Source organism: Penicillium crustosum, assembly GCF_028827405.1.
Source record: "Penicillium crustosum strain IBT 35664 chromosome Unknown utg000001l_segment0_segment0, whole genome shotgun sequence".
Lineage (NCBI taxonomy): Eukaryota > Fungi > Ascomycota > Eurotiomycetes > Eurotiales > Aspergillaceae > Penicillium > Penicillium crustosum.
Genome location: NW_026623122.1, coordinates 812,962 through 825,444, shown reverse-complemented (window position 1 = coordinate 825,444; position 12,483 = coordinate 812,962). Strand labels below are relative to the sequence as shown.

Sequence of the window (12,483 nt, the reverse complement as noted above, 5' to 3'; positions counted from 1 at the left end):
ATGTGCAAAGCAAGGATCCAAGATCTTTTCCAGAGTGTGTTGAAAAGGTAGGGCGGGGGAAAGACTTCGAAAAGAGAAAATGGCAAATGTTCCAAAACCGGCGGTGGACGGACTCCGGGTAAAGGGTGACATTGGCCACCACTGAACTTTGGTGGTGGAGTGAGGTACCACATACTTGCCATATTAATAATGGTGGCTAATATTTTCTAACAACGACCTAGTTATCACAATGTCATTGACTTAAACTCCTTTGGGAGCCCGAAGGGTAGGAAATTACTCCAAATGTTTCAGATGCAGTCAAAATGATTCAGATGACCTATCTCAATCGGCTTATTCCGATTCCCCACTAAAAACAACGCCTCAAAAACGCCTTAAAAGGTCTTAGAACCTCTTCATCGTCTTTTTGAAGAGGTTGAAGTTGCGACTAGCACTCACTACAATATGTATAGACAATAAAAGGATATGGTCAATCTTGATATTCTCCTATAGCACTGCATATTAACAGTCCATCCACTCTTCCTCATCGTCAGAAAATGCAGCATGGTAGGGATTCCTCTCAAGCCAAGCGTCAGGATTGAAAGTCCGCCCAAATTCGAGATAAAATCGAGTTAAAATGCTGTTGAGGTCTTTTCTACATATTAGCAATGGATTCTTGTTCTCTTAATGACTTATCTTGACTCATACTATCAAGTGACATGGCATGCGCAGGTTGTAAAGAGAAGCGAGAAGTATGCTCACGGAAAAGAATCAACGACTTTGGAATACCGGTTCCTTATAGGACAGAAAGTGAGTTTGACATCTCTGAACAAGGTCATTTAATCACCTTTTGGTATGCACAAATAATGAGTTCATGAAAATGTTGAACGGATCAGGAAGCTTGAGCCGTGAGGTAATACCATATGGCTCCATGGCTTCGGTGATATTCATCGTGCAGGATCGATGGCCTTCCAGCCCGCATTCGGCATAGATCTCCGGGAAACAGGGCATGAATGTCATATCGTGGACTTTGCAGGTGTCGGCGGTGATAGTCAAAGCAGGAGTATCGTGGTTGGTGCGGAGATGTTCCCCAATATCGGGACTGACACCTTGCAATCGGAACCGAGTGTAAGACATCCGAACATGTTCCCTCAGGCCTGGCTCGTTGACCCAAGCCATGAAGCCAGCAATCTGGAGACCGTGGATGTCGACAATGCGGAACCGCTCGCCTTTCGTAACCTCGAATGCGTAGCCTTGGGCGGCAGGCACAATGTGTCTTTGCAGTGGCAGGAAGATCGTCCATGGTTGTGGAATAAATCAGTATAATATTAAAAGAATGTCTCCAATTTTTGATGTGGCCGGCTTGGTGGATAATTAGGCATTGGACTGAGGAAGAAAGTTGGACTTATAAACCTACATAGTTCATAATCGTACATTCGAGGTTGTTCAACACTCAATGTCTCTGCTGCGGCAGGCCTCAGCGATTAGCGGTAATTGCGGCAATATAAGTTAGTACATACACTGAAGTCGATTGACGTAAGGACAAAGTATGCATGCATAGGGATGTGTTTGCCGCAAGATGCGGCGCAACCCCAAAACGTAAATAGCGTTGCGGCAACCAAACGGGCACCGCATCCACCGTTTCCCAGGTTTAATGCTCCACTCAGTAATATAGGTACTTGGGTAAATAAAAGCTACATATGTAAGCTATTGTATGATTAATGCCTTAAATTCCGGTATCTATGTCTTCGGAATGCCCCTAGCTTTGTCGTAGATGCGAATAGATAGCCAACTATATGTAGTATTTCTCGATCTCTGGCATTGGAGATACAGCCATAGCCAACTGCTGGGTAGTGTTGAAGTTTGTAAACCTGAGACGGGTGGAAGGAAGCCTGTATAATTGACTTTCCTTATTCTTTGTGTGTATAATTTATAGTATGTCAGATGTGCCCAGCTTCCTTCTTGTTTTATTCTTCAGGTTGAGCTACGTAGTATGAAATACCTAGTACAATACGAAGAGGTCTGTAGATATAATAGTGGGTCAATCGTTCAAAAAAAGACATCCAGCCTAGGGAAACTTTACATACCTTTATTCGGCGGTGAGATCTCTGGGCCCATCGAGATTGCCCATCTCTCTTCGAGAATTCCAAGAAGCGCTCGGGTATCCGTTACGATAATATCATCAAGTGACTGAAGTCTAGACCGGACGAAAGATCTGGTTTCAGGAGTTTTGTCCCGCATACCTACCATGTAAAGGGGAAGAACCAAGAGCTTTGCTGTGTGGGAAGAATCGTGAATCAATGAACAGAGATTGAACACCCTTTGTGTAGAAGCCGATATTCGTTCGTCCTCGGCATTAACACATTTGACCCGTTCCAGGAGAGCGATGCGAGCACAATGCACCAATGCATCATTATATCGATTGAGGTCAATGGTGTGCTGTAGTTCATCATCGTTGTACTGGCCTTCAATGTGGTTTAACCTATTGACAGAGGTTTCAAAGGCTTTTTCTAGATTATTTCGACCAAGTAGTATTTGATCTAGCTGGAGCTCGAGGCCGTCCAAATCAGCTTCGGAAGCTTCCCAGAACCAGTGGTTTTGGTCTCCAAACTCAAGAGCTGCAGATCTCAGTTGGCCCAGTCGACCAATATTATACAGAAGCCCGGCGATGGATCTCGAAATCCCTGTAGTGGAGATGATGTCACCAAAACAAGATGACCGAAATTCTCGCCGCAACCGTTTGATGGCTAGCGCCTCCAGATGCTGGCTGCACACCTCGGCATCTGTATCACTCATTAAATTGGGCCGGGATGCTGCCAAGTCGGGGCTTTCTTGTGCATTTCCTTTTGACCCATCGTTGTTTGAAATGATACTGTTGGAAGGTCACGTGACCACCGCTGTTTGCTCCCAGTACATTAGTCTTAGCATCTGTAGATAGCTTCTTCTCTTTCTCTCTCTCTAGCGCAATACAGTGATTTTACCAGCGTACTTACTAGTCCCTGGCCTTCTCTGTAACAGGTTATGAGCACCTTGCCGTTGAAGCCCCTACATAACTGTATGCTTCACGCCTCATCTTTCCTCCAATCCTCGGTGCTTTGCGTCGCACCACCCCACTGTGGGACCTCGATCAGAGTTTTCACTGGTCGAATTCCTCGACCACCCCACCCACCCACTGGCCGTTTGACCCCGTCGACCGCTACCCCTCATTGGCCGTTCGACCCTGTCGACCGCCGTCTCTCATTGGCCGTTCGATCTCGTCGACCGCCGTTCCACCAATCACATACCAAAGCACCCCGGTGCAGAAGAAGACCTTCATCATAACGGAGTCCTATAACATTGAGGACTTCGAGGTCAGTCGACATGAGATTGACTGTACGGATTCAGTCCCAAAACTGAAGGGACAATCCAACTTCCGGGACTGGGAAACAGCACTTTTCCTAGCTCTCACAGCTAACAACCGATACTACGTTCGGATGCTTTCCTATAGAATTCCTATTCCATCACCTCCTGAGTACGCTAATACCTCACGGGAGGAAGTTAAGCAACTTTTGCTTAGTGACGCGCAGGATATGACAACTGAACAGGATATTATTATCACTCCCAGTCAAATTCGTATACGTACAAAGGAGCTTGAAGATGGCAACCTAGCACTTCGAAAGAAGTATGACATACAGTGTAATAACTGGCAATCCTGTAACACTAGAGCCCTTATTTATGTTCGAAAGACCCTCTCGGTTGAACCTCTGTCAATTGTCTCGCAGGTCACAGATGTACGTGAAGCTTTTAAGAAGCTTCGAAAGATATACGCCACCTCGTCATACTAACAAGTATATACCTACTTCACGAAGTGGGTTAACCAACGTTACAAAAATAGGTCTCTATCTGACTTTGTTCGGAGATTTCAAGAGGGACTCTGTAACGTCTTATCAATAAGTAGATCTCCTACACCAATGCTTGAACTATATCAGTTTAAGAAATCTATTACGGAGAATACTCGGTGTTACGCCTTTCTTCAAAACCTTAGGGTTAATAAGAAAGAACCCAATTTTATAGATAAGGTTTACGTCGAATTTATTGAGACAGAGACTAACAACCGTTTATTTAATAACACCTTATTTCACTCCTCAGCAAACACTACCTCCTCGTCGTCTAATAAGGACAATTCCAACTTCAATAATAAGAAGAAGGACGATAAGAAGGGAGGTAGTGACAATAATAAGTCTAATTCCTATCCAAAGGGTAAAGATAATAAGGACAAAAAGCAAAAGAAGAAGCCCTTCGAATATAAAGAGAATGTTATCTATTGCAAGTTCTATAATACTCTAGATAATTATTACTCGAGGAACTGTTTATTGAAGAACAATACTAGCTCTGCCAATATAATCATACAACCTCCTTAATAATAAGTATAGTAGGTAACTGTCCTACAACCCGGCCAGATCATCGGTTAGGTTGACAACTAAGGACGGATTATCCCGGTTCATTAACAACCTCGTACTACCAATACAGTGTATACTCCGGTATCGTACCTACTACCTCAGTAAGGACCTCCTTCTAGCGATCCAATTGCTAAGTACAACACATTGTTTACCAATATATTGTTTCAAGAATATAGGGTATACACAGTCTCTACCGAGGCACTTTATATTAGTGACGACGACGTCTCTCGATAGATGGTCGATTTAGGCACTAGTACCTATATAACCCTATATAAATCTGTCTTCATTAATTTCCGTTAATGTGTATTACCTATATCGATAGCGATAGGTAATGTTTTCTATATAGAAGGATATAGAGATATTATTCTTCGAATGACAAATAAACAATCAGATAATCTCATTAGCTCGCTTACCCTTTATAAGGTATAGCTTACTCCAGATCTCAAAGCTAGCTTAATCTCAATGTCCGCTCTTGACAAAGAAGACATTGGTATATAAGTTAAGAACGGCCTAATGACGTTCAAGTTACAGGATTAATATACATCCTCAGAATCAGTTGTCGGTTTTGCTATCTACGAAGGAGAGCACTACTAGCTAAACTGCTCTAGTATTAATAAGGTTAATACTATACTAGATTGCAATCTGGTCTCGGGTTCCCCTAATTCTGTCTTTACTATAAAGAAAGGTTCTTCTCCTACGCCTATCTCAGTTAATCTAGCTTACCGTCGAGCTTATTACGCTAGCGAGAATAGGGTACGGAAGATAGAAGTTTATAGTGATAGAATTAAATTAAAGAAAGGTACCGGTATCACCTTTCTATATATACTATATATTAAAGGCAAGGGTCATACCCTCCCCTTCGGCAAAGAGAGATCGATCAGATTAAAACCTAGTAATCTCATTTATCTTAACGTATAGGGACTAATTTCAATTGCTTTATATAGTGGAGAGAGATATTTTATTACCTTCACTGACGATGCTAGCCGGTTTATATAGCTATTTCTTCTTCAATCTAGATTGTAGGTTACTAAAACCTATATTCAACTGGAGAATCATTTAAAAACCTAGTTTAGGTTCACGATCAAGAAGGTACATAGTAACGATACAATAGAGTATAAGCTACTAGCTACCTATCTTGCTTCGAAGGGTACAGTTTAGGACCCTACCCCTCTCTATACTAAGCAACTGAATAGTGTCGCCGAGATCAAAAATCGTCACCTAGTTGAACCCCTTATTGCGGTTATAACGGAGTACCAACTCCCGAAATACCTTTAGGGTTATTTACTTAATAGAATCAACTATACGATAAATCGTTTATACGCTTCAAAAATCGAGATATTACCTTACGAAGCTCTGTATAGCAGGAAACCTGACCTATCTAACCTTCGTACTCTCGGTTATCAATATTAGTTCTTAATTCTAAAGGAAAAGCGTCCTATAAAGCTTGATCTATATATAGAAGAAGCTAGGTTGATCGCTTACGATAAAGGTGACAACTATATATTGTACAATATGCGTACTAAGAAGATTGAACGTTCTCGAAATGTTATTTTCAACGAGAACCCTTCTCTAGAAGCACTTCCGAATCCTTTATATAATCTTAATCTTCTATCTTAGGGAGATCAGATCGATCTACAATCTTTATCTTCGTCTCCTTCAGATCGTTACGTTCCAATTGATTTTATACGGCCGTATCTTAACAATCTATTCGGAGTTCTATATAGTTCTCTACCCTCTCTATCTGTTGAAGATAATATTGATGATACAATTCTTGCTCCGGTAAACCCTCCGCTCGATCCTTCGAACCCTTTAATTCTAGAATACCGTATTCCAGAAATTGAAAGTGTTTTACTTCTAATAATCGACGTTCCCCTCCCCGATCCCGATACCTTCGATTTACCCGATAATAACGATAAAGTTGAAATAGCGGGTAGTTTAGGTAGGTTTATAGAGGTATAATAGGAGGATGATAGTCCCTACCTTAATATAGGTAGGGTAGGGGTTCTCGTAGAACCACAACTTACTTCCCGGTAGGTTGTTAATGAGGATTTACCCCAGGGTATTTAAATTGACTTTATATATCTAGATCCAATTCTAGATGATTCACCTAACACTGACTATATTACTACTATCACTCAGTATCTATCGGATAGGACAGTACGTCGATCGATAAGGTCTAAAAAACCCAGCCAGGCATATATTAAAAGCTTAGCTAGCCGATCTTTCTTTGACAGCAATGTCCTTTAGCTTCTAGCTAATACCCTAGAGGTACTAATTAATCTTTTTTCTGCAGCTACGTCAAAAGAGCCACAGTATACATCTTCTAAATTGACAGTCAATAATATTGGCTTCGAACCCAATAACTAGAAAGAAGCAATAACCTATGTCGAGAAAGACAAATAGCTAACTACTGCTTATAAGGAACTTACTCGACAGATTAAGAACGGTACCTAGCGAAGGATTCCTCGCTCCTCTACAAAGAACCGCCGGAAGCCCCTTTCTCTTCGATAGGTCTTTAAAATTAAGCATAATAGAACCTACAAAGCAAGGCTTATCGCCCGTAGATTTTGTCAGATTAAGGATCTTAACTTTTATAAGGTCTATACTGTCGTTGCTAAGCCGATATCTTTTAAGATCTTCGTAGCTATTGCCGCTACTAGACTGCGACATCGCCCGTCCATGGGCACCTAGGAGGTGCCCATCGCCCGTCCACGGTGGGCCTTGGGCTATTTGGATTTTCGAGTGCCCGTCCATAACGCCCAAGGCCCACGGGCATGCCCACGGCGGGCATGCCCACGATGCCCACCATTATATAAAGTTGTCTTAAATATATATAAAAATTAGATATATAGTAAATTATAGTATATATATTTATATATATCTTATTAAAAATCCGGAATTATGATTGTAAATATATAAAAAATATAAATTTAGTTGAAATATTTTGAAATCTGTCAATTAAAATCACGTGTTGCGCTAATTTTGCTTACTAAAAAGGCCCACGGGCGCCCACGGTGTCCATGGACAATGGGCCCTAAGGGTAGGGCCCGTCCATGGGCGTATTGATAGTGCCCATCGCCCGCTTACATAAGGCCCGTGGGCACTGCCCACCCGCCCGTCCATGGGCGATGTCGCAGTCTAGCCGCTACTAAAGGCTAGCCAATTTATTATATCGATATTATAACGGCCTTTCTTTATACCGAGCTTAAAGAACCAATTGAAATTAAGCTTCCTAAAGGACAAAGAGAGCTATATCCCGATAATATTGGTCTCCTTATACAGACGATTTATAGGTTAAAACAAAGTCCCAGAGAGTAGTATAGACTGCTATACGATATCTTAATCTCTATAGGATTTATCCGTACCCAGTCAGATCATTCAATCTTCATTAAGTGTGCCTCTAGGAAGGCTCCGTTATTTATCATAATCTATATCGATAATCTGCTTATTCTATTACCCTCTGAGCAAGAAATTCAACGGTTTAAGATCGCAATCGCTAAGTACTTTGATACGTCTGACAAAAGTATCCTTAAACGATACCTTACCATCAATATCTACTACAATAAAGAGGTGATTTACCTCTCTCAATACAACTACGTTGACAAAATCCTTACTCGCTTCGGTCTTAAAAACTGTAAGGCAGTTGCTACTCTAATAGATAAGAAGCAATCTTTGATAGTATTTGACGGCACCGCTTCAAAAGCAGAGATCAAAGAGTTTCAAACCAAAATCGGAACACTGATCTAGTTAATAGTTTCGACCCGTCCTGACATCTCGTTTGTCGTCATTAAATTGGCGAAGCATACCAAGAATCCAGGCCCATTACACTTCTAGGTATTGAAGCGAGTGTTTCGTTACCTTGCTGGCACGAAGTATCTATCTATTTCGTTTCATAGAAATGATGCTTTATGTGGGTACTGCGATACAGATTGGGCTGGCCCCTATAGTGAAAAAGGCCTCTCTACGTCTGGCTTCATTTTTATAATAGCCGGTAGAGCAATTTCGTGGACTTCAAAGAAGCAATCTTATATTGCTCTGTCTACTACCGAGTCCGAGTACATTACTGAAGCGCTTGCTACGCAGGAAGCTATTTAGCTCACTCAATTATTGACGGAGATTGGGATTACTGGGTTTCTACAAAAGCCGATTTGCATTTATGCCGATAACAACGGAGCCATTGCTTTAGCTTCAAATCCAGAGTTTCATGTCAATACTAAGCACATTGCCATTAGGTATCATCGCCTACGAGAAGAAGTGGCAGCTGGTTCAGTGAAATTCGTCAAGATTCCCACTGCCGACATGGCAGCAGATGGATTGACAAAGCCCCTTGGAAAGATCATGTTCCGGAGATGGATCTTGCAGATGGGTCTAGTGCCCTATAAAACTGCATGATTTCTGGTTTACATACAAAAAATGGGGGGTTATTTCAAAGTCAAAACCTGGTTTTTTACACTGGAGGATTGAGTTGTTTAAACTATGTTGTGACGACTATTGCACTAGTCGTGGGGGGTGTTGGAAGGTCACGTGACCACCGCTGTTTGCTCCCAGTACATTAGTCTTAGCATCTGTAGATAGCTTCTTCTCTTTCTCTCTCTCTAGCGCAATACAGTGATTTTACCAGCGTACTTACTAGTCCCTGGCCTTCTCTGTAACAGATACTCAGGAAGTCAGGGGCTTTGAGCTTGTAATTTCCAGGACTTAGCATCGCGGTAGTATGCATGCAGCCAAGACATTGTACAAAGAAGATAAACTCCTTATTCAAAAATAACTCCCTAGACAACTTTCTGCAAGGATGAAAGCTTGCTCTAAGCAGATAAAAAGGATTGAGAGTTGCTCGATGCAATGTAAGCATTGCAGACAATTAGCAGGGTAGCAAGGGTGTTGAGAGACAAGCTTGAATCGGCCGCTTGCACCAAGCTGTTTTCGGCATCAGACAACGCTTCCTTCTCTAGATGCAAGCCAAGTTCCGGGTCTGTAACAATGTCGTGCTCGAGCGTTGTGTTACGTGAAGTCGGCGCATAATTTGATCTGGACTTCATTACAAATGCAAGATACAGAATGGCAGATGGGAACGTCGGTCTTTCCAATGCGCGTGGGAGGAGGTAATCGATAAGTGGGTTGCGAAAATCCGACTTATGGGCCATGAGCGTGTTTACCAGTTTTGATGTGTAGATATGCCATAGCTGTCTTCGCTCATCATCTCTGGCTCTGGTAGTCGAGCCATCGCCTTGCTACTGGCGTGGCTGTATCCCTTCCATGAAGTCCTGGGACATAGGTGGCTCTAAGGATGGAAGTGGCGGTATGCCTACAATAATGGGGCCCAACAAACTCCTCGGGGGATTATATAGACCACCCAGGGGATCATTGGAACCTTCGTGGTCCCATTGCGAAAAGTTCGATATCATAGGGTCTTGCAGAGCTCCCAGAAGTCCGACTCCTGCACCAAAAAAGAGGATATTCTGCTCCTTTCAGATGAGGGGACAGGCTCTGGAGGGGGAAGATCTTGATAATTATGCCCCAAGAGTTCTGGATTCAAAATTAGTCATTGGCTGTTGTGGTGATGCATACAATGACAGAATGATGAACGTACCACTACCATAGAGATCTTCTCCCTCGCCTGAACTAGATGGGGGAGGGGCACCTAGAGGCTTGGGAGATGATCTATGGGGATGTTGGTTTCTTAATGTAGCTTTTGTGACGCGGCACTCCAAATTTTGACGGTTGCATCTCGCACATTTTGGCATTGCAAGGTCGCACTGTGACTTGGTGAATAGAATTGTCTATACCCGGTGCTAAAGGAGGTATATTACCCTCCGCTTAGCCGATTTACATGGCTGGCATGGACTTTGGTTACGAGCACGCTGTAATAGGGGGCCTCTCTCTCCATTGTTATCGCCAATCGATGAAGATTCCAGGTCCTTTACAGTGTAACTGACAAACTGGAAGTTCATGGGTAAAGCAGCTTAGTTTTATATTTGTGTATAGTGGATGAAGTGTTCCAAGGTTGTACGGTTACCAAGAATCAACCTCACAGCGCCAAGACTTTATAACACGTGATAATATTAGAATATTTAAATAAGGACGTTAGTGGTATATATTTAGTCGTATTCGGAACGACTACAATCTAAAGAATCTACTCTATACAGTTCTCACAAATACGAAGCTTACTTAATTCTCGCTATTTTCATTCTGTTTTAGGCATTACATATTTTCCAATAGGTTGATTCGAGACCTCGATTCGTTTGGGTAAGTCGTCTGTAGTATTCTGTAAAATATATATTTTCATAACCTGATGACCAGTAAGATACAACATAATAATTAAACCTTTCTGATGTAGATGGGGATATTACCACAGTCAGTAAAGCAAAAGCCTAGATATTATATCTACTACAACTAGAACCTAAGGTTGAGTTAAAAGGTGTAAAATGGATAAGCAGAATCCGAGGTGGCGCCGAGGACTGCCGGGTACCCGGTCTTAGTCAGAGTCACCGAAATTTCAGGCATTTGTTGATCTCAATAGGCATAGTAGGTCTCGCCCCTCGGCCCTCGTGATCCCGACATTGCCTAAATTGTGACGGGGTTCTTGATTAATACCACACCCACTTTGCTTCAACTTGCATAGGCAACCAGTGCTGCCTTGTGACATTTTACCTATATAAGAATAGATTGCGCCACGCGTTATCATCTTTCCAAGTGCATCATCTTCAAATTCCCGTCTCTAATCGCGATGGCGGAACGCATCTTGATGAACGAATTCAAGACCCTTCTCAAGGAGAAGTGGGTTCACGTCCAGGTATGTTCATCACGTCACTATTGAGCGTCCTTGACACTTTTACACTTGCAGGTTACTGACACATCTTGCACAGTTGCACAATGACGACATCTTTAACTGGGATGTCGCTCTGATCGTAATGAACCCGGATTCATTGTACTTCGGTGGCTATTTCAAAGCCTCGATGACATTCCCGTCCAACTACCCTTATGCTCCACCAAGTATGATACCTTCCTCGCCCCCTTCTCGTATTCAATGTGACTGACGAGATTTTTATCACTATTAGAGTTCCGTTTCCTCAAACCTCTCCACCACCCGAACATTTACACCAGCGGCAAGCTATGCATTTCCATCCTTCATGCGCCCGGCGAGGATGAAATGTCCGGTGAGCTTGCCTCGGAGCGTTGGTCCCCTGCCCAGCGTGTCGAGTCGGTCTTGATCTCCATTCTCTCTCTGCTTGACGATGCCGAGCCTTCCTCCCCCGCGAATGTCGATGCTGCCGTCTTGCTTCGAAACCAACCGGAAGTCTACCGCCAGCGTGCTAAGGATGATGTCGAGAAGTCTAAGCTCGATATTCCCGCTGGCTTTGAGATGCCCACACACCATACTCCCGTCCATGAGCCCGTGGAGAAGGAAGACCACGACTTCTGGGCCGATAGTGATGTCGACAGCGATGTGTTTGGTGGCAGTGACTCTGATGACGATCTCGATATGGAACAGTCTAGCGGCAGTGATATGGAGGAGGACGAGGATGAATCGGCAAACGAGGATTCCACGGAGACGAAGAAGGTGTAAGAACAACTTTTTGGTGTCTTTCGTCTGGAGAGTTGCTGCATGATCAATCGTTTTCATGTCTGCTTCTCTGAGCATATTAAGCATTCTCGGCGTACCTTTGATCTTTCATACGACAGGCGTTTAGCGGGTCATTTCTTTTTTCAACATTATGGGTTTTATGGTTTATGATAACATGCAATACCCTAATGTAGCACAGATATTTTAGCGGAATGAGTTCAAATTTTAATCCTTTTCTAAATCTCGATCAAACTTTCAACTATATCAGCCCTATCTGCATACCATATCATTGAGTTCACTTAAGCCAGATGAATCTGCATTGCCGAGCAAAAGTGGACTCTCCTCTCCCCCGCACCATCCCCACTTTAAACCCAATGTACTTATGTACTTACGTATGCGTGGCTCCTATCACTAGTTATGGGCCCTCTAATCGATCCCAATATCATATGCGCCTACTCGCTAAAATCAAACACCAACTGCCCCAACTCTACGTTGAAAAAAACA

General features: G+C 42.8%; 3 protein-coding genes across 3 annotated transcripts; 1 reads left to right on the top strand and 2 right to left on the bottom strand.

Moving 5' to 3' along the window:
* Positions 1–819: 819 nt before the first annotated feature.
* N7487_000304 (uncharacterized protein) lies at positions 820–2,772 on the bottom strand (the record flags this gene model as incomplete). Its single annotated transcript, XM_056868053.1, has 2 exons — positions 820–1,229; positions 2,064–2,772. 2 exons carry the CDS (start codon positions 2,770–2,772, stop codon positions 820–822), a joined length of 1,119 nt encoding a protein of 372 aa, XP_056732837.1.
* A 6,448-nt stretch (positions 2,773–9,220) lies between these two features.
* Positions 9,221–9,559, bottom strand: N7487_000303 (uncharacterized protein; the record flags this gene model as incomplete). The annotated part of the gene is made up of 1 exon (XM_056868052.1): positions 9,221–9,559. The coding sequence occupies one exon, from the start codon at positions 9,557–9,559 to the stop codon at positions 9,221–9,223; it is 339 nt and encodes a 112-aa protein (XP_056732836.1).
* A 1,509-nt stretch (positions 9,560–11,068) lies between these two features.
* On the top strand, positions 11,069–11,982 carry N7487_000302 (uncharacterized protein; the record flags this gene model as incomplete). Its single annotated transcript, XM_056868051.1, has 3 exons — positions 11,069–11,208; positions 11,282–11,408; positions 11,474–11,982. Exons 1-3 carry the CDS (start codon positions 11,143–11,145, stop codon positions 11,980–11,982), a joined length of 702 nt encoding a protein of 233 aa, XP_056732835.1. The 5' UTR covers positions 11,069–11,142.
* Positions 11,983–12,483: the final 501 nt, after the last annotated feature.